We start from the raw sequence: 22,860 nt of genomic DNA on the forward strand, positions 1-22,860 counted from the left end.
TGATCTATATGTCATTTTTAGAAATTCTTTGAGACTTGGCTTATGGTACATAACTACTTTTTTTAAAGTGTAAAAGTGTGCTTGAAAAAAGAATAGATATTCTCTGTTGGATGCAGATTTCCTACATATAGTAAGCCATTCCTCAAAGCAGAAAGGCTAGCGTTCTTATTTTCCACTGTGAATGGGGGTGGGCAGTGGAAAAGAAGTGACTGATCCGTTTCATTCAGGATATGTTTCATTATCTTTACTTTTGGTACAGTCCAGACTGAAAGAAAATATTTCACAGCACTTCAGATGCATCCATGGTAGGATGTCTCATTATTTTATGAGCCATTAAGGAAAAGCACTGCCCATTATATCATTACATATTATGATCTGAAACATCCCCATTTTGGAGATGTTAAAATGTGGAAAGAGAAGTGTGTCCTAGATTTGATGAAATATGATATTTTTGTCATTAGTCTTTTTATTTATTTATTTATTTAAAAAATTTTTTTTTAAATTGCACGTTAGGTTTTGGGGTACATGTGAAGAACATGCAAGATTGTTGCATAGGCACACACGTGGCAGTGTGATTTGCTGCCTTCCTCCCCCTCACCTATAACTGGCATTTCTCCCCATGCCATACCCCCCAACTCCCCACCCCCCACTGTCCCTCCCCTATTTCCCCCCAACAGACCCCAGTGTGTGATGCTCCCCTCCCTGTGTCCATGTGTTCTCATTGTTCAACACCCACCTATGAGTGAGAACATGCGGTGTTTGATTTTCTGTTCCTGTGTCAGTTTGCTGAGAATGATGGCTTCCAGGTGTCATTAGTCTTACAGTTGCATAACACTTCATTTTATGCAACCAGAACATTTTGGACCCTATTTTGAATGTTATGCTAGGGCTTTATCAAGTGTCCATTAGATTATGTCTAATTAAATTCTTCAAATCATTTATATTGTATTAATTATTTTGGATGCTTGATCTATTAATTACTGAGAAAATTGTATAGAAACCTCCTCCTGTGATGGTGAATTCATCAATTTCTCTGTGCAATTCTATCAGTTTTTGCCTTATACATGCTGAGGATATGTCATTAAGTGCAGATCAGAATTATTATAACTTTTAGGTTAACTGTTCCTTTTAACATGTAATGGCCCTGTTTATACCAATAATTTTTTTGGCCAATAAGTTTATCGAATATTAATATAGCTATACTAGCTTTCTTTTGGTATTTGCCTGATAAAACTTTTCACATGCTTTTATTTTCAATCTTTCTGTATCCTTATATTTTATTGAATATATGTTTTATTATAAATCATACATGGCTGGGATATTTTAAAAACACAGTCTGTCAATCTGTGTTTTTAAACTGCTGAGTTTGGTCCATTATATTTATTTTGCTTATGGATTATTTTGATTTAACTTCTAGTTCTATCATCTTACTATTTGCTTATTCAGTGTTTTCTAAAGCATAGATTCATAAAAATAATTTTTTCTCATTTACTCTCAAAACAAGGAAATTTCAAACTTAGGGCAAACATTCTTTAAAATACTTAGATACAAAAATATTGAAAGTCAATTGCTCAGATATCCAAGAAAAACAAATCAGCATGAATCATCCAAAACACATTTTAAAAGATATTTTTACACATACAAGGGTTATCAAAATAGAGATATTGGCAACTTAAGTTCATAAACAATATTTGAGATCTGAGTTCTATACTCTGATATTCCTGTGGTCTTGCCATTTCTAATGACAGTATGTGAAACCACAAGCCATCTTGTTAATAATAATAATAATAATAATAATAATAAAGATACTGGGACATTGTAAAAAAAAATCTTGAATTATGTATGGCTCTATGGAGATGGGCTAACAAATAGAGGAGGCTGATTTGTGACTAATGTGTTGTTTATAAATTACAGGATGTGTTTGGAGATTACTTGAAAACAGATTATTCTCAGGAGTGTGAGGCACTCTGGTCTGAAATATGATCCCACTTGTATTAGGTGGAGGTTGGCCAATCTGAACTGCACTAAGAAGCTGTCTCCACGATCACCAGCAGAGCTCTCTTAGATTTATTTTCAAAATGTAAGAACCAAGCTTGTTTGTGATACTGTAGAGGACTGAGAATATTTATTTTACTCCTTTCTAACATACTTCCGGGTCTGCAGTCACAGCCTCTCAGCAGCAGCAGGAGTCTGAAAGGTTTTCTAGTCCAGTTCTCCCTCTGAGCCATGAATGGTGGTTACATAATTCTGCCAAGTTGTCCTGCTGCCTGTGCTTGACTGCAACCATAGCACGGAGCTCATTCCCACCCAACGCGGCTAATTAAAAAGCCCTTTTTAAAAACAGAGCCAGAAACTGTTCATTTGAGCCTATTCTACCCCTTGGATCTGTACAACAAATGATCTACAGAATTAGGGCTCTATGGGTACAGCCGCTTATGTTTCAGAACAGCCCTTTGAATCCTGTCTCTATGCTAAGTATGCCCCGGGCTAAAGAGCCCTGATTTTATATTCCACATTATATAACGTATTTGGTAGTATTTCTCATACATTCAGTTTCTCTGTGTTCTCCCTTGGAGTGTTCTTGGTACTGAACATAATACTCGAATGGAGATTTTATCTTCATCAAGTTGAGAGGTCCCATCACCTCCTTAGTTTCAGATACTGTACTTCTGCTAATTCAACCCAAGTCAGAGTCTTTGGAAACCATCTTACTGTATAAATTCATATAAAGGCAACAACATCAGTGCAAGAAAACTAAGATTGGGCATTTACTGTGTGCCAGGCCCCGTGCCAGCTATCCTAAGTACATTATCTCAGTCTAAAGTCATACACCCTGTAAGTAGCAGAACCATAATTTTAGCCACATTGATCTGGTCCCAAAGCCACAATGATTTGATCCCAAAACCCGCTTTTCCTCTCTTAAGTCTTTCCTCTGTTTTGCTAAGCCACATATTTCAAAGGACCTATCACCTATAATTAAAGCAATAACAAAGTACATCAGTGACCATCCTTTTTCAAGGGCTGAGTATGAGGCTCTAATGATTAGCTTGTAGCCCCAGTGCTGTGGATTGGTCACTCTGGGTACTAAGTTCCTTTAGCCCAAATAATGGAAAAGTAAACTAGAGCCTATTCCTTTTCGGGGTGACCAAATTTACCAATCAGTGGCATCCAAATTAATGCCATTTGTTATCATTAATATCCCTGAAGTATACACATGCTAAATTAATCCTCCTAAAATAATGCTTTGTGCTTCCCTCAAATGGCTTCCCATTGCCCAAACTCCAAATTCTGTCATTCATACCCTTTTCTTCCATCTCCCTTCCAGTTCAGTCTTGCCTCACTCTTCCATGTTATGTGACACTGAATGAGTAAGAAGGGGTGGGTGTGGGAGAGTTGGACAGGAAGTGGAGTAATATTGTTGGGGTAAAGGAACCTGCAGGGAAAAGTCAGTTATGGGGTCCTGGTTCTGTCCTCTGCAGTTGGTTGCTTGGAAGAGCCTTCTTTTCTTCAGAGGTTGTTTCCTGGTATTAAGAAACAGTTTGGGGAGAGTCTTGTTGGGGAAAATATACTTATGGGATAGAGTTTTGCGGCTGAGCTAATCATGAGCTGCCTACTTGTTATACCTGAATTTCTGGAATAATCTGTTCAGCTTTCCTTTGCAGAAGGGGTGAAAGCTTCTTAGGTAACTGGGAAGTAACTCACCAGGCCCATGAAGTGGACATTCCTCAGAATGTGCCATGTTTGTGTCCATTGACTTACCTAAAGGCTCACGAGTCTTTGGAACAGATGGTGAATTTCTGGGTGCCTGTGTGATATTTGCTTTTATACTCCAAATTGTATAATTACCTCTTGGAGTGTATATCCTGCCTTGGCAACTGTATTGTAAGCCTCTGGAGAGTAAGGACTGGCTATTTTTTGAGTCCCTAACACTTTGCCCAGAGTACATAATTAAAACACCTTGATCCTGATTGTTACGATCTCGTTGGCTCCATTTGTCACCAGCAACCTCCTCCCTGTCTTTCTTTCCTTAATAAAGAGGCCCACATGCATAGAGCACTGGTATGAATTGTCTGTCCCAAAGACAGCTACCTAACTTTGACTGAGGGACTGTTTGTTGACCTTGGAAAAGAAATAGAAGAAAAAATGTCTCTGATTTCTACTTTCTCTGAAGCGTATGCAATAATTTTTTATTATGTTGAAAGGTGAGATTGCTACTCAGCACAGGCTACTGGATTCACTCCCTACCAGGCTGGTGAAATTCAAGAGATTTTGGCAAGGGCAGCCATGCCAGCTGTCTGTTTACCTAGAGAGTCATAATGACTACAAAACCAGGCTGGATTTGTATTTTCTCATTACTTCAAAGCAACTGGTAACAGAACTGAACTGACTTAGAAAACAGATCCCTGGAAACTGCCTCCGAAGGCAGTGCAGAGGGTGATCACTGCCCTCCTCTGCTGCCTTTTACCGGCAGCCACTGTGGCCTCCACTTCTGGGCTCCAGCACATGCCCTTCTGAGCCAGCCCTGACCAAAGCAGACTCTGTAGCCTCAGCCCCAGCCGGCAGCATCCAGCTGAACTGCTGTAATCTAAGTTTCTGGTATTCAGGGTGAGCTCAGGCCATGCCAATGTTTCCTGGGTCACAGCTTTTCTGGAGTGATCCTGATTCTCAGTCTCGATGGTTCTGCTTGGCTTCCAGCCTTGTGCTGCAGACCCTCACAGACTAGAGACCTGCCCAGAATTTTGATCCAGTTAGTGGGCTACTTTTACACCCTTCGTCCAAGTCTGCATCCCAGGCAGGGGTCTGCTCCTAGCGGCGCTGCTGCTTTTATGACGATATTTTTGACTATTGCCTGGTAAGGCTGGTTATAGTTTCTCACCTGGCAGATTTTTCCCCCTCTTTATGCTCAATTATGCTCAACCTCCTTGGATATGAAGATTGAATTCCTGGGCCATCCTTTTCTGAAGCTACCCTCCAACCAACTCAGAGCCCCCTGTTCTGATCCTACCTCCTTCTGGCGCCTTTCCTTTCCTGTCAGCAGGTGCCAGCATGGTCCCAGTGTGACCCTTGATTGGATTCATTCATTTATTCACTCAACCATCATGATTTGCTGAGTAATGAGTATGTGCAGACATTGTGCCAGGTGCTGGGTTGTGATGGTGAACAAGATGGTCTGTTTTGCCTCAAGAGACATAGGGGCTATATGCTTGAGAGACAGTTCATCTTTCCAATGTCTGCATTTTCTTTATGACAACTCTCCAGTTGTTTCCAAAGCTATAAACTACCTCTATCTGGCAGCTAGAGGCCCCCCTTCCTGTGAAACATAGATAGCCATGAAGTGTTGAAAATAACCCTGGTGTTAACAGGCTCTTTCTTCCTGAAACAATGAACAACAAATCTGTGGCTCTCCAGGGCCTTGGAAATGAGAGGAGGAAGTGAAGGGACAACTCAGAGTACTGAAAAGAGGAATTTGGAGAGAAAAGTTTGAAGTCTTTGGCAACACATAAGTGAAATGGTCCCTAGACTTGTCATACTGGGCTAAAATTACTCTTTTAGGCCAATTCCTATCTTTATATCAGGAAAAGGGGCCCCAAAGAAAGTACATATAGAATAGAACAAAAGAACATGTAAGAATCCCATGATTCTGAATTTAAAAACCTTGGGATTCTTAAATGAACAGGATTGGGAGTGAATCAAAAGAATAATTCATTTTCCTTAAATGGATTTTAATCATGGCTTCATCCTGTGTGTTTAGGATTTATCTTGCAAGTTTATTAAAATGCAGAATCCTAGGCTCCTCCCAAAATCCTGATTCTTTAGTTTTTCTTTTTCTTCTTCTTTGGTTTTTATTTTGAGATGGAGTTTCACTCTTGTTGCCCAGGCTGGAGTGCAATGGCATGATCTTGGCTCACTGCAACCTCTGCTTCCCGGGTTCAAGCAATTTTCCTGCCTTAGCCTCCCAAGTAGCTGGGATTACAGGCATATGCCACCACACCCCACTAATTTTGTATTTTTAGTAGAGATGGGGTTTCACCATATTAGTCAGGCTAGTCTCGAACTCCTGACCTCAGGTGATTAACCCACCTTGGCCTCCCAAAGTGGTGAGATTACAGGCATGAGCCACTGTGCCCAGCTAATTCTTTAGTTTTTCAACCATGGCACTATTGACATTTTGGACCACATAATTCTGTGCAGTGGGGCCGGGGTGTCCTGTTCATTATAGGTCACTATCATTGTCTCTTCTCACATACCCCCTGTCCACACACATATTCTCTCTTTTTTGATAAACAAATATTTTTAGAAATATGCCACTAGTTCAGGAAAAAATCAGTCTGAATTAATAAAAATCTGAGAAATAAAATGGTTAAAAATCTTGGGAAACAAGTTGGCACCATGTTCATCCTCATAGAAAGCAAGCCATACCTCAAACCACCATGAATCTTGACTACTTTGGCAGATGTGGGAGGACCCAGTCTGCATGCAACCTTTTCTGAGGCTGCAGATGTCATCTGCAGGAAATGTACCTGCGCTGATAAAATGCCTCCGAATATGCCAGACATGATAGAATTTTTTTTTGTGGCAATAAAAATTTGGCATGAGCTAATAACGTATCAAATTTACTTGCTTTGATTCATGTGTTTCATTTGTCTAAATATTTCCCTGTTACTATTTACTTGATTCATTTATTGGGGAAAACCCTTCAAAAGTAGCAGAGACTGCAACCCGGTCTTGTTTGACTTAGCACCGCATCTGATTTATGGTGTTTTTCTTCCTAGTTATCCTGTGGGAAACATCTTCAAAGTTTTTTCCAGCTTGCTTCTAAAATCCAAGCTTATCATGGAGACTCAAAAGGATCATGCTTCTTAATCAGGGTGAGATAGCCTGTTTATAAGCCACAGGACATGTACAGTGAATCTAATGGGACAGGCCATTAGACTTTTACTTGGCGGGGATAGAGAATGAGGTCAATAACCTAATACACAGCTGTCATTTTTTGATAGACTATTGAGTACCTCAAGCCCTTTATATACTTAATCTTTACTAAACACATGCGAGATGGGTTCTGAAACAGGCTCCAGATAAACTTGTCCAAGATCACCCTGGAAAGTGAAGGGGCTGGGATGTGACATTAAGGTTTTTGACTCAATATCCTTATCCTTAATTCCTCCATAATGCTGCAATTATAGAGCAGTTGTTCTTGCTTTGATGTCTCAGGTCTGAGCTTGCTGAATTTCAGGTTTCATTCAAATGGCACTTCTCCAAACAGTGATATGACATGAATCCTCTCAAAGTTATTAAACCTCGGTGCTGTTTGCAGTCATGCTGTTTTTCTTATAAATCAGGAGGAAAAAACCAGGAAAGTTCATATATTTAATGTTGAATTTGGAACATTACATCTAACTTTAGGTCTCTTTCTTTTCTCCAAAGATTGTGACTTTTCAACCCAGTGGCCAGGACAAAGCAAATCATGATCAGGGTTAACAGGGATGAGCATCAGCTGGGCCACACTGTTACATCTTGGGTGTTCAAGATCAAGGGTGTGGAGCGTATATCCTAGGAGGACAGTTGCCAACTTGAGAAATGGCCCAAAATGGAAAGGCCCCAGAAATTGATGCAAAATGAGAAGGAAAACAACAACAAAGACATGGGCTGGGAGAGCTCAAGAACGAAGGATGCTCAGAGACATATCCAGCCGTGGTTCAGGCTGGTGTCTCTTTAGGGCATGGCCTCATCCCACTCCTTCACCTATAATTACTATTTTTCAAATTACTCAGGTGTTCTCTCTCCATGAAGCTCTCCTGACTCTTCTTGCCTTCACTTATCCTTTCCCTGCTCTGAATCCTATGGCATTTACACCTGACTCATACAATCTTATTCTTTAATATATACTTTTTTTTTTTTTTGAGATGGAGTCTCACACTGTCACCAGGCTGGAGTACAGTGGCATAATTTTGCTCACCGCAACCTCTGCCTCCCGAATTCAAGTGATTCTCCTGCCTCAGCTCCCGAGTCGCTGGGGCTACAGATGCCCGCCACCATGCCAGCTAATTTTTAGTAGAGACGTGGTTACACCACGTTGGCCAGGATGGTCTTGATCTCTTGACCTTGTGATCTGTCCGCCTCGGCCTCCCAAAGTGCTGGAATTACAGACAAGCCACGGCGCCCGGCCTATTATACATTCTTTTATATGCTTGTTGGGCTCTTGGTCCAGCTGGATTGTAAGATCCTTAAGGACAGTGACTAGGAGACACAGCAGGAGTTCAAGACATACTTGACTGATTTCCTGATTTTTGTACACTTCAGGTGGGAAATAATAAAATTTTTAAGTATTTATCTAAAAGAAAAAATCTTCATGAAAAGTTCTTTATGTTTCTAAAATGTGCTTGCTTTGTTCAAAAGGACAAATTTCTTTTCAGTACTTTCCTTAAAGCAGCACTATATTAGTGATTTTCTCAACCTCTGTCTGGAGTTTGGTGAAGAAAAGGGAGGCAGTTAAGCTACAGAGATGGGTGTATTTAAATATCTGGTGAGAGAGGACTCTGGATGTTTTACCATTTTCTATAGTCATGGAGCTCACCAAAGTTTACCATTTGTATAGGAATCTTTTAGCTCTTGGATGGAAAAATCTCTTTCCTGTAAAACTCCATGGAATTTCTGCTTCTGGCTCAGGCAACAGTTATTCATTGCAGATCTTGAAAACTTGTGACACAGGTGTCCAAATGGGCACCAAATAAAGTGAGGAAAGAAAAGTCTCAACTACATATTTTAAAATTATTTTTGGTTCCAGGTGATGAACTGGGCAGGCTGTGACTGGCATTGACAATATCCCTTTACTCAGACCCAGGGGATCACTTTTGATGGAAAAACCTTGTCCTCCAAACCAGCTTCCCAAGAAACAAATGCAAGTCCAAGACCTTACTTCATATTCTGGATGCCCACACATTCCACCTGCATCTCTATTTTGCCCAGTGATAGTTTCAGCCTTTAATTTGAGCTGCTGTGTAGGACCTGGTAGGGGACTGGAGTTTGATGTTTGAATATAAGGTCCCTTTTCTGGATGAACTTGGCCATCTCTTCTTCCCCCTTTCAATCACCTGGACTTGGTCAGTGATAAACATGTACCCCCGGGATACATCTTGTCTCAGAGGAGCCCCTTGGTTATAATGAGACTCTGAATTAAAGAGCCAGCTCTCTAGGAAGAATCTCAAGTTAGTTAAACATTTTTTTATTAAGCTTCCACTATAAAACATCTAACAATTACTGAGCACTTACCACCCGCTAGGTCTTCTGCCAAACACTTTACAAATATTATTTCATTTAATGTTCACAATACTGATAGTATATGTAAATTTTTATTATCTTAGTTTTATTGATTAGGAAACTGAAGCATAAAGGGGCTAAACAATTTTTTTTTTTTTGGAGATGGAGTCTCGCTCTGTCAGGTTGGAGTACAGTGGCATGATCAATCATCCTGGTTGGAGTACAAAGGCATGATCTCAGCTCACTGCAACCTCCACCTCCCCAATTCAGGCTAATTCTCCTGTCTCAGCCTCCAGAGTATCTGGGACTACTGGTGTGCACCACCCTGCCCAGCTAATTTTTGTGTTTTCAGTAGAGGCAGAGTTTTGCCATGTTGGCCAGGCTGTTCTTGCAGTGGACCTCAAGTGATCTGCCCACCTCGGCCTCCCAATGTGTTGGGATTACAGGCATGAGCCATGGCACCTGGCTAGGAGTTAAACAACTTATCAAGGTCATATAAGCAGTACACAGTGAAATAGATTCCCTGATTTTCCCCCCTCTTCCCTAAATCTTTTTCTCCTTCTGTCTTCCTCCTGTCTGCCAGCTGATGGCAACTCCATCTTTTCAGTTTCTTAGGCCAAAACCCTTGGGACATTCTTGATTCTTCTCTCTCTCTCTAAACCCTACATTCAATGCTTCAGAAAATTCATTAGCTCTGCTTTCAAAATATATCCAACTCTGACCACTTCTCTCCACCTCCATTGCCCTCCCCTGATTCAACCCCCCAACACCTTTTGCCTGAAATATTGCCATAGCCCTCCTAACTAGTCACACTCCTTCCATCCTTGTCTCTTTGTCTACCCATGGCTGAGTAATCTTCCAAATGCAGGTCAGACCATGTTGCTCCTCTGCTCAAAAGCCAAAGTCCTTCCACAACCCTGCACATTTCATCCCTGGGCACCTCACTGCCTGCTGCTAACCTCAGAGGGAATGAAGACAGCAGCAGAGGTGTAAGTGCCAGGGATGGCACCTCCCTGCCTGCTCTTCTGTCAACACCAAGGATCACTGGCCACAGGGTCTTGGCATGTGGGTTCTTGGTTTGGGATGTCCCACTCTTCCCCATGCTCCCATAGCCTCATGATTAACTTCCTCACCATCCAGGTCTCTACTCAAATACCACCTTTTCAGTGTATCCATTACTGTATTTACAATTGGAATCTACTCACCTAGGTAGTAGGCAATCCTCTCACTCTGCTCTAATTTTCCTATAGCATCTATTACCTTTTACCATGGCATATAGTTTGTTTACTGTGTTTGTTACTCATTGTCTGCCCTTCTTTCATCACACAGATATTTTTATCTGTTGTGTTCTCTGATATATCCCAGGCATCCAGGGTGGTACCTAGCACACTGTGATCAATAAATATGTGTTGAATATGTGAATGAAAGAACTTGGATCACAAATCTTAGAGTGGTTACAATTTTGTTGTAAACTAATACAGCATTCTCGCATGAAAATGAAATGATGGTGAATATATTATGAGGTAGTCTTGATTAAGGGTCAGTTGAAGAGAAGATTTAGTGGCATGTGCTCAGATCAGGGAGATGTAAGATGTAACTGCAGGCTGGCGTGGGTTGGGAAGGTGCAGTGGGACTCAATGGGAATTCTTTTAATTTTGCAATGCATTGGCAAGGACACCTTTTCTTCTTAATTAGAGGCCCATGATTTAAAGTTGTAGCCTTGTATCTGCTATACCACAAATTTAGTCCTGAGATGTTTCCCTTCCCACTTCCCCTGCTCTTGTGGTCTCAAGGGCAGTGGCTGTTTCTCAGTGGTATGGTCAGACATAATGAGAAATACAGATCCAAACTGTTGGATCACTCAAAAACTGGGAGGAATCTGGAATGGAGTTATTAGATTTGGGGTATTTGAATCATTTCCTGCAGGTTGGCAGGTCCCAGAAGGGTCAGTTTTCAACAGAATCAGGCAGGATATACTTGAAGAAATTTCAGCACTTCTGCCTACAGTTTTTCAAATTTGGTGGTGTCCTACTCAGGACTACAAACTGAGGGTTGACCAGATGTCTGAGACATGGACGATTCTCAGAGGTAACACTTCTCTGACATAATCCTAGTTTCTTGCTTTGGTTGAGTAAAACTTTCCCATCATCTGTACCATTCACAATGCGTTACTCTGCTTTCGAGAAATTGGTTTGGTCCCAACACAAGATGAAAACTGGTGTTGGGGTCATTAGGAGGGAGATTATTGTCCATCATGAGGACTGGCTTCCTGTTCTTTTATGATAATCCATTTCTATATTATCTACGTTCAGCACACGCCTGCTCTTTCTTGTCCAACTGTGATGGTATTAAGGGCACAACTCCAATTACTGAGGGGTTCTATCAACACAGCTTCCAAAGGCCAACCAGGAAGTGATATAGTATAATAACTACCTAAGCTGACCATCAAGCCAAATATTAGTTTCTAGAATGAGCTAATCGAGAAATGTATTCAGTTACAGAAACTGAATATGCCAACAAAGGTTATTTTGGAAATGCTCATATTAGGGCTGACTTTTTTTTTTTTTTGAGACAGCATCTCACTGTCACCCAGGCTGGAGTGCAGTGGTGCAATCTCAGCTCACTGCAACCTCCGCCTCTTGGGCTTAAGCCATCCTCCCACCTCAGCCTCCTGAGTAGCTAGGACTACAGGCATGTGCCATCATGTCCAGCTACTTTTTATATTTTTTGTAGAGATGGGGTTTCACTATGTTTCCCAGGCTGGTCTCAAATTCCTGGACTCAAGTGATCCATGTACCTTGGCCTCCCAAAGTGCTGGGATTACAGGCATGAGCCACTGTGCCCAGCTGAGGCTGAGGTCTTGACATGGGCTAATTAAGGGTCAATTGAAGAGAAGATTTAGTGGCATGTGCTCAGACCAGGGAGATGTAAGATGTAACTGCAGGCTGGTGTGGGTTGGGAAGGTGCAGTGGGACTCAATGGGAATTCTTTTAATTTTGCAATGCATTGGCAAGGACACCTTTTCTTCTTAATGAGGCCCATGATTTAAAGTTGTAGCCTTGAATCTGCCATACCACAAATTTAGTCCTGAGATGTTTCCCTTCCCACTTTTATATTTTTTGTAGAAATGGGGTTTCACTATGTTGCCCAGGCTGGTCTCAAATTCCTGAGCTCAAGTGATCCACATACCTCGGCCTCCCAAAGTGCTGGGATCACAGGCATGAGCCGCTGTGAGCAGGTGTGAGCCGTTCCCTGACAGGCTGAGCTCTGAGACATTGACAGTGGGCAGGACCAACTCCAGAGGCTGATGGGTTCTCAGTCATAGCTGCATACAACAACCTCCTGCAAAGCTAGGGTTCATGCCAGAGACTTAGGTTCAGTCAGTCTGGCATGAGGTCAGGGCACCAATCTTTTTAAAAGGCTCTCCAGGTGATTTTATATACAGCCAGAAACAAAAACTACCTGATGTGAAGGCTCCAGAGAAGGGATATCTGAGGAGATGGGAGAGAATGCAGTCCCTACTCTTGCCTCACAGTCCGTCTTGTAAGGGCTCCTTCCCCACTCTCTCTCCTGCTTCATCAGTTTTTCATTTTCTCCTGGATTATTTCCACAATAATAAACAAGTTGCAAATTCTCCCATCCTAAATAAAACGACCTCCCAAAACTCACATTTTCCTTCAGCTCATGGGCATTTTCCTGCATCCCTTTAGAGATGAACTCCCTAAGACGTTCTTTCTGTGTATGCTGTCCAATTCCTTTCCATGTATTCTCTCCTAAACCCACTCCACCTGGGCCTCCGCCTCATTACTGCAGACATAGCCCATCTTACCATCTGGCCAGGGCAGTGACTTTAGATCTCCCCTTCAGCAGAAGAGGGGAAGCTGGAGAACTTAACACAGACATGCCTGACATACTCTGGGGTACAGCACACTCCAATCCAGACTGTGGCTGTTGAGCAGTGATGGGATCAAAGCTCAGCAAGCAGAATGAAGAACCACAAAACTTTCCAGGGCACCTTTGGAGATTGCTGCTTAAGAAACGTTGATGGTGACAATGATAATGAGGTCTTCAGTAAAGGGAAAGCTTATGACTTACACAGTGTGTGGTGGTGATGATGACAGAACTGGAGATGAAAGAGAGGCCATCGTTCATGCTGACCTGGAGTGCAGCTTTCCTGCAATGACAAAAAGGGAAGCAGAGACTCTCAGCATGGTGTGCAATCAGCAACAGGCTGAGAGCCAGACACACAGGTGTCCTTTGGGCTCTGCTCTTAACTACCCTTGAGACTGGAGTCTCTTCTGGGGAGAAGGGGTCTGAGTTTCCTCTTCTGTAAAATGTGGAGGGTAGTCTGTATAGCCTATCCTCCTCCAAAGTTTGAAGAAATGTCAGGATATGCTTGGCTGGTATATTAAGGCAGTGCATTCAGACATTCTGGCATTGCAGTGAGTGGCATTGAATGGTCAAAGCTTACTTTCATCTAACTTACCTGTCGCATTGTAGTTGGACAAAGTATTATTACAAAAACAATCCAAGTCAATGGGGGATAAACTGGGCTAGCTATAAATGCAAATTCTGCTGTTGTTATCTGGACTCTCAGTGATCTGATGGGGGTGGCTTTGCTACCATCCAACAGACTTACAGAGGTAAAGCAGAAGATGAATTTGTCTTCTATCGCCTCCCACTCTAAGACACTCAACTGGAAATTGACCTTATGTTTTGTTGCATTTTGCAATATGGACACTGAGCTAATTCGTGAAATCAGTGGCATTACAGGCTGATGCTGTGCACCCAGAGTTGGAGTTCTTACAATATTAACACATGACTAAAGGCAAAATTCAGGTGAACAGCTTTAACATTTTCCCCTTAAAGCTTCTGTTCTGTGTCTAGCCTGTTATAGGCACAATTTTGGAGAGGTTATTATTATTATTATTTTTTGTGGTTCTCTGCACCAGCATTGCCTCATTTCCCACATATTTCTTTTCTTGCTCAAGGTGTTCATTTGCTTTCTTCTGTTGATGGTTTTGAACTCATCTCATTAGTGCTTATCATAATTGCACCACCATGAGATTTCCCCCCATAAATTAGTTCAGGGAACGTTTTCTGGTCTGGGTGATTATCTGATGCTGTGCAGCATCGAGGAAGGAGCACTGTGTGGGACATCAGAAGGCACGAGTCTGGGGTGTTGGTTTGCCATGAACCAGCCATGGCCCCGCTTGGCCTTTTTGAGCCCCTCTTTCTCTAAGGAGGAGATAAAGATCATCTAGCAGAGCAATGGTGATGACGGAGTGAGGTCAAGTGTGTGAGAACTTTCTAGAAGTGTAGGTGTGATTAAGCCAGACAGACCTCAGATTAAGCCCAGACTCTTTTACTCACTGCTGTGTGACCTTAGGCAAGCTATTTAAAGTCTTGCAGCCACAGTCTCTACATCTGTAAAATTGGGATAGTGGGAACACCTGGTTCATGGAGAACCCGGGAGAAAGAAGCGAGATACTTTGTAAAACACTTATCCTGGTGTATGGCTCACTGTAAACATTGGCTCCATAATTAGCTGGAGGAGCTAGAGAAAGGCTCCACTTTCTCTAGATACTTTCCTTTCCCCTGTCCCCCTCTGCCTCCTCTCTCCTCCCTGCCTGGGAGGTTCAGTTGCTGGTGAAAACTTACATGCCAACTTCTTTTAAGATGGGCGCTGGACATAGTAAATGAGTGTCTTCCACAGCAAAGGGCTTCTCATCTGCAAAAAGGAAATCACTGGATTAAGAAGAGGGAGGCAAGTTTATAATTTCAAGTTCAGTGACTTCTAGAGAACATCAACCAAGTCCAGGGAAATACCAGAAAAACAAAAATCAATCTTCTTGAGCTTAAAAACTCTTGAGCTGTAAAACCCATTAGCAGTGAACTCAAGTGCTCCTGCCTGAATCGTAGCTTCCTGTGGTATGTGCAATTGAGCAGGCTGGTGAGAAAATAGTGAGTGAACTCCTAGATAGAGCAGGAATTACTGAGGGGAAACATAATATTAGCCTGGAGCTCAGGAGCTCCATGTCTAAGTCTAGTTTGAGAGAGAAGCCATATTTGTGGAAGAAGTTTACTGACAAATGACTTCACCACAATATCATTGGGTTTCATAAGACAGGGAGCTTCCTTTACATGGGTGTCATAGTCAGGTCATAGCAAAGCGCAAAACATGAGCAGTACTTTTGTGCAGAGATGGGGAAGAGACATTCATGGTGGGAGAAATGGCATGAGGAAAGACAGGGCATATAAATATATGTCACAAGGTAGGTTATAAGAAGGATTTGAACAGATAATATAGGAAGTTTGGTCCAAGTTCTCTGAGTTAGCCTGAGGGATTTGGATAAAGTTCTCTAAGTTATAGAAAACACTCCGGTGGGTTTTTGAGTAAAACTGAAGTGATGATTTTGGAGGTCTTAGCAGACGTAGCTGTGAAAGGTGGATCAGAGTGGGGGACTTTTGGGGTGGGGAAGTTCCGCTCATTTTCATAGGTGACCAGGAAAAAACTTCAAGTGGCTTAAATTCAAGCTCCTTAAGAACTTCACTGTATCCATTTCTGGGGCCAGAGGCAGGGCTGGGAAGTTATTAAACAAAGTATATAAAAGTAATTCCATTATAGAAAATATATAATAGTCATTCCTTCAAGCCTTAGCTTTTATCGGGTACACGTGCTGTACAAAAAGGCTGTGGTAGGGCCTATAGGTGAAATAAAGATGAATAAGATTTGTGTCATTAATCAGGTTGTGATTACAAATTCCTGAAACTAGAAGATACAAAAGAATACATATATTGTTAAAGCATAATATCCTGCTTTTGTTGTGACATTGATGTCTCTTCTATCTATAAGTGACTGCAGAATATATCTGACATTAAACTCTTGCCTGAGTGAAGATTAGGAAGCTGTCTGGGGTGGGAGTTAGAGGACACATCTGAGAGCTAAGCGCTACATCCCCAGTGGCAAGAGGAGGAAGAAGATGTACAGGAAAATCTTCAAGTGGTGAAAAGTTAGGGAGGTTATTCCAGGTCATTTGTTTATTCATTCATCCAATAAATATTTATTGAAGACCTACTATATACTAGAGATGTAGGCTTTGAGAAGAGAAACACAGTCATGGATTTTATAGGAGCTGCAGGAGAGACAGTCATTTAACATTATTAAGAAATAAATTCTTTCCGTGTGTACCATGTGCCAAGCAATGTGCTAGGGTTTGCAATGAACAAAACAGATAGAGTTCCTTGTCCAAGGGGCCAATGTGCTAGTAATTACAGAAACTATTATGTAATTATAATTGAGATAAATACACAGAAGGAGAAGGAGGGGGGCTGGTCATCATCTGGGAGGTCAGAAAATGCTTCCTTGCGGAAAGACTTTTTAAAAAACTTTTATTTTTGAGATGGAGTTTCGCTCTTGTTGCCCAAGCTGGAGTGCAATGGCACAATCTCAGCTCACTGCAATCTCTGCCTCCTGGGTTCAAGTGATTCTCCTGCCTCAGCCTCCCAAATAGCTGGGATTACAAGCACGTACCACCACGCCTGGCTAATTTTATATTTTTAGTAGAGATGGGGTTTCTCCATGTTGGCCAGGTTGGTCTTGAACTCCTGACCTCAGGTGATCCACCTGCCTCTGCCTCCCAGCGTGTTGGGATTACAGGTGTGAGCCACGGTGTCTGGCAGAGGAAAGACTATTTAAGCTGAAACCGGAGGTTGGGAGAGAGGGAGGCACTGCAAAGATCCTGGGGCAGGAAGGACCCCAGAACTTTTGAAAGCTAAAAGAGAACCAATCAGTCTGTTGAATCTAAGTGAGACAGCCAGTGGCTCAAAATGAGGCTAAAAAAGGCAGCAGGGCCAGATGACCACAGCCACACAGGCCATGGTGAAGCTTTGGAGATTTTTCCTAAACACTACAGGGAACTACAGGAGGATACCCCCATATCTAGAATTAGCTGTTGGCAGATTACGGAATGTTGCAGGAATGGTGACACTGTGTTGAGTAAAATTACAAAGCTAATGATGACAGTGTAGGATCATGCAGTGCCTGAAGTGAACATTATTATTTTCAAGATGTCCTGCCTGTGATGATAACACAGGCAGTCCCCGACTTAACAATGGTTCGACTTAAATATTGCAACTTTATGAAGGTGCTTTCAGTTGTGTACATTAATGGTGAGTACCCATACTGACATTCTGTTTTTCACTTTCAGCACAATATTAAATAAATCACATGAGAGTCAACACTTTATTATAAAATAGGCTTTGCGTTAGATGATTTTGCCAACCATAGGCTAATGTCCATGTTCCGAACATGTTTAACATAAGCGAGGCTAAGTGATGATGTTTGGGAGGTTAGGCATATTAAATGCATTTTTGACTTATGATATTTTCAACTTATGATGGATTTATCAGGATGTAACCCCATCTCAAGTTAAGGAGTATCTGCAATGACAGCCAGATTCGCCAGGGCATGTTGCATGCAGGCAGTCTCTAAGCACTTCCTGTATGTCACTTAGTCAAATTTAAACTTCTAGCAGAGCTATCAGAAAGGGGTATTATTCCTTTCATTTTAAAGGTGAGGAATGGACATAGAGAGATTAAATTACTTGCCCAAGGTTACCCATGGGACTTGGATCTGCACCCGGGCAGTCTGGTTGCAGAGTCTGCATGATTATCTAATAGGCTATAAGCTTCAGCCTTGATAGAAGCTGGGCTTTGTTTCCTTCTAATGACAACGTTGTGAGTTAAGGCAGGGCAGGAATCCTTAGGCTCATATTCCAGATGCCAAATGGAGGCTGAGAGAGATGACAGTGATCTAAGGTTGCACAGCAAGCCAGAGGCAAAGCCAAGGCTAGAAATAAACTCTACATTACTCTTTCCTCACTAAAGGATTCTCCATTCCAGGAAAGGCTTGTATTAGAGAAGTAACTGAACGAGGACAGGCGTGGCTGACTCAAACCTATATTTATTTCCTCGTGGCCATGGCTTATCCTGTTGCACATGCACTAGCAGTACCTGGGAGTACAGATCCCTGCCCACAGAGCCAGCCCACAGAGCCACGGGGCAGCCGCGGAGCGGCCACAGGAGGCGTTGTGACTCCAGCTGCCTTCTGTGGGAACAGCTGGGTCACGCCCAGGAGAGCGTCCGGGGCAGCACACTGCAGCGCCACAGCCAGGGAGACTCCAGGCTGGCCTGCCCTGCTCCTGGGTCAGCGTGTGGCCTCACTTCCAGCTGCCTCAGGACAGCTCCTCTCTCCTCCCTCCATCTCAACGGGACAGGAGTGAGAGGATGAGTGTGGCCCAGGCCAGGCAGACCTTTCTCACTTTCCCCCTCCTTTCCTTTTCCTTTTCTGCTTGGGAGACCAAGTAGTTCTAGAGCAAAATGGAGACCCGCACTGGGAGGCCTGCAAAGGCTTTGCTGAGGCTGTGGAAGACCTTCCTCCATCCGAGTGTATCAGCCTCGCAGGCTGTGGGCCTGCTGTGTGGAGCTGGCGTTTTCTGCTCCGAGAGGATTGTTTGGTTTGGAGCCTGTTTTCACTTCACCACAAAAATGAGTGACTTTTTTTCTCTCTCTCTCCCTAAACAAAGGAGGACCATTTGGTTTCCATAACTCAGGTCATCTGACCCCTTCCTGGAACTCCATTTGAGAAGCAGGGCACAAAGCCTTCCTTGCTGCACCTCGGCCATGCCACGTTTGGCCCCGGGGCCGTGCCAGCCTCTCTGTCGCATCTGCCAAAGCCAGTGGTGCTGTGACATATGTGGGGCCGTGATTCACTCCTGGGACAGCTGAGGCTCTGCTGGTCTGCCCGCTAGGTGGTCATTTCACCGCTCACTAGCACCGGGTGGGCAAGGGGAATGGAAGCCAGGAGGTCGGACTAGCCCACTTGGCTTTTGTTTGCAATTGGGGAGAAAATTAGGGAGGGGTGAGAGTTTGAAATCAGACATTCAATGAAAATTTCATTTTTAAGTTTTTGTTATATTCTTTTGAGATAGGCTCTCTGTTGCTTAGGCTGTGGTGTAGTGGTGCGATCATGGCTCACTGTAGCCTCAACCCCTGGGCTCACGTGATCCTCCCACCTCGTCCCCGCCCCACTCCCCCAACCCTAGTCATTGCATCACAAGAGTGCAGTGCCATACTTTGCTAACTAAAACATTTTTTAAAATAGAGACAAGGTCTCCTATGTTGCCCAGGCTGGTCTGGAACTCCTGGGCTCAAACTATCTGCCTGCCTCAGCTTCCCAAAATGCTGGGATTACAGGCGTGAACCACTGGGCCTAGCCAAATGTAATTTTTAGATAATCTTGAAATATAAATTTCCTTTGTCTATGACCAAAGATATTTTAGAATTCTGTGTGTACCTGTGATATAGGTTTACCCAAGGCATCTGTCTATAGAAGTCTGACAAGCTTGCTCAGGATTGGGGGATTTATCAGGATTTGGGGACCAATGAGTGTCATTACCTCAGAGTGCCAAACACCCCAGACTTGGGAGCTAGTATTCCTCAAGCTGTGTACTGAGGGTACAGAGAGGGGCAGAGGAGATTTCAGATCACACAGAGTCAAATCCAGACCTTTCTCTTACTAGTGTGTGACTAGGGACACATTTTCTCCATCTATAAACAGTGGTGATAATGTTTGTGGGGAGTAAATAATATTGCATTCGAGTACAAAGCATGATACTTAGCTCTTAAGCATTCAGTAAATATGCATCTTTACTACATGGGCCTCCGCACCTTTAAAATATGCTACATGGATATATGGTTTAAAATCAGAGGTATTAAACATTAAAATGTTCAATATGCCTGATTGCTTAATTATATCATTCTACCAAATTAACATCCTTGTGGCAGGAATTAATAGGGAAATGAAAAGATTTAGTGAATTTGTGTGTATGTATAGATACACACATACACATATACCTATCTATACACACACACACACATGCATGCATGTTGATTTTTTTCTAACATCATATACTCATGATCTCATTTGATGCTTCCACAACCCTGAGAGATATTATTATTTACAGTTTGAGAAACTCAGAATCAGAAGGGTTAATTGAGTTAGTGCTGTACCACTTATAAGTGTCAGAGGCAGAATTCAAACCCAAGTTTTGCTGAAATAACTTGCCCAAGGTAAACCCAGCTAGTCCTATAATGTAGTTGGAAGCATACCAGGAGCTGAGGCTCTTCATATTGACCACTCTGGAGGCATGTGGCCAAGATCTTCAATGCGCAAGGCTGGATACCAGCAGGAGCTTGCCCTCCAGGAGCAGGGGCTAGGGATGAAGAGCTTTATGAAAAGGTTCAGGTGTCTTTTGAGAGGCTCTGATCATGCCAACTAGAATGAAGCCATGCTCTGGAACCATGCACTCATAAGTGTATATTTACAGGTTTAGACCTTGGGACAATGTAATCCTTTTCAGACTAGTGAAGAAGAAAGTTCTCAGAATTCTTCCTGCAGTTTGGTGACTGTCTAATGAATTTGGGATAAAACCAGGGTTGAAATTCATTAGCTGATTCAAACACCAATCAGAAAAATCCTTTTATAAGGGCGGATTAAACAATTTAAATACTTTTCAAGTCTTGGCAATCTTTTCTTGATATAAATATTTATTTCTGGCAAAGAGGAAGAGAAAAATAATCCCTAGTCTTATGGAGGCAGGGGGAGGGTGTGTTGTAACCCTCCAAAGCTGATGTAAGCCCCAAAGTAGAGCTTACATTCCCATAGTGACATTTGCATTAGGTAGTGGGAAAAACAGTGGAGGTTACGGACTAAAATGAACTCGCCATGCTGTTTCTCCTAACATCCCCTGGGTCTAGGGAGCATTTTCAGGGCATTCCAGAGCCAAATATAACTGTTTGGCACCAAATTATCAGCTAGTTTGGGAATGTGTCTCCAAATGATGGACAACACGCAGGCTAGAGTTAGGCTGAATATTTCTACCTCCTTACTGCCTCTGAAAATAACCAGCTTGAAAAAAGTTAGACCTGTAAAATATTGTGCAAAAACCTGAAATAAAATTATGTTCAGAAGGACTCCAAGTTGGTGAAATTCCAAGAATCTGGGCTAAGCTTTCTGGAGCTCCAGACAGAAGGGAGGTGACTGATTGTCTACCTGGGGCTGCCTCATTGATAATTCACAAACGTGGGGGTTATTAGAAAGCAAAATAGGACCCATTGCTGAGAGTAGAAAGGAATGTACTATGTGTCAGGCCCTGGGCTAGCAGGTTTTCAGAGATGGGTGAAATAAAAAGCTTAAGGTTTTGTTGATAGAAGACATTAAACTCTAGACAGATATTTTGAAAGTGGAGAAAATGGCTTCTACTTGGAAAGGCTGAACAGTGGTTGTGAAGTCAGGGAGGAATGAGAAGGTTCAAGGAGAGGAAGTAAAAGGTGAGGGACCATGAGTCCATTCCTAGAGGAATGTGGGCCCAGGATCTAGCAGCCCTGCAGATCTCTGGATGGTCTGTTGGGCTACACACTCCCAAGTTCTGCATAAGCTTGTGACCTCATAGCTCTAGGCACACCAGCATTTGGAACCGTTTGTCAGCTGGTCTGACTTCTCAGGATGTAAATTATTAGCTGCCCATACGTGTTGTTATTTGTATTAATTACAAAGTAATGCATATTAGCATAAAAGCCTGGGAAATACACAGAAGTGCATAAAAAATTAAAATCCTTGATAATCCCAACTTCTAGTGATAAAATTAATGTCTTGGGGAATACTCTTTCAGAATTTTCCCATGTATATTATTTTTAACATAATTGGGATTACACTATATATAATTCTATGGCATTTGGCATTTTTCTCCATCTGAGGTTAATAGGTAGTTTTAGGTAGTGCAAAAAAGTGAAATGAAGCTAATGGAGTTCAGGGTTCTTGCGGAGTATTTTCTCCTCTCAGTAAATCCACACCCAAAACAAATCTTGACTGTTGACATTTACAGAACTTACGAATTATCTTCTAGGCAAAGCATCAGCTTTTTAAGATTTTGTAATTCTGAGGTCAGAATAACTGCAGCACTTAAAACAGCTATAACTTGCTAAGAAGAAAAATATTTTCAAAGCTTTGTTTTTACTCGGTAGAGGATAATTCAGGATTCATGCACAACGTATGTGTCTCCTGACATGTGAACTCTTGCCGCTGTATACAAATTTGGAATCATTTTACCTTTGGAATTGGAACTGAGTGGCAAGTCTACCAAAATGGCTAAATCGTTCCACACACTCATGGTCACAGGTTATGGCAAATACTGACTGTTCTTAAAGGACACAAATTTACACAGAAACTCAGAAGAGAGGTGGGAAGGAGACCTTGGGCACACACTTAAGCCACTGAGGTGCTGTGGGATGTATGCTGGCTTCCAGAGCTGAACTGCACAGGGGAGACGGCTGCCAGGAGCATTTTCTTCCTTCCCTTGGCAGTACACAGCTTCTCTCAATGGATGTTGAAATATTTAAAGAATGTGGGTTTGTGTCGAGGTGGGGGGGGAATAGGAGAGGAACAGCGGGGGATGAGGAGTTGGGGAGACATAGCATGGGGAGAAATGCCAGTTATAGGTGATGGGGACGAAGGCAGCAAATCACACTGCCATGTGTGTA

At 42.5% G+C, this 22,860-nt stretch overlaps 1 protein-coding gene across 4 annotated transcripts in view; it reads right to left on the reverse strand.

Moving 5' to 3' along the window:
• The window catches only part of ANTXR1 (ANTXR cell adhesion molecule 1), a 266,805-nt gene that overhangs the window by 113,840 nt on the left and 130,105 nt on the right, over nucleotides 1–22,860 (reverse strand). For 2 of the 4 annotated variants that reach the window (XM_003922664.4, XM_074398773.1), the window contains exons 11-12: nucleotides 14,920–14,989; nucleotides 13,354–13,432 (exon numbers count right to left, since the gene is read on the reverse strand). In XM_003922664.4, the coding sequence (XP_003922713.1) occupies nucleotides 13,354–13,432; nucleotides 14,920–14,989 (149 nt within the window). Of the gene's footprint in view, nucleotides 1–713; nucleotides 3,522–8,552; nucleotides 12,609–13,353; nucleotides 13,433–14,919; nucleotides 14,990–22,860 lie in introns of those variants that run through there. The other 2 variants (XM_074398788.1, XM_074398782.1) reach the window with 2 other exon arrangements.

Source organism: Saimiri boliviensis, chromosome 1 (genome assembly GCF_048565385.1).
Source record: "Saimiri boliviensis isolate mSaiBol1 chromosome 1, mSaiBol1.pri, whole genome shotgun sequence".
Taxonomy (NCBI): Eukaryota; Metazoa; Chordata; class Mammalia; order Primates; family Cebidae; genus Saimiri; species Saimiri boliviensis.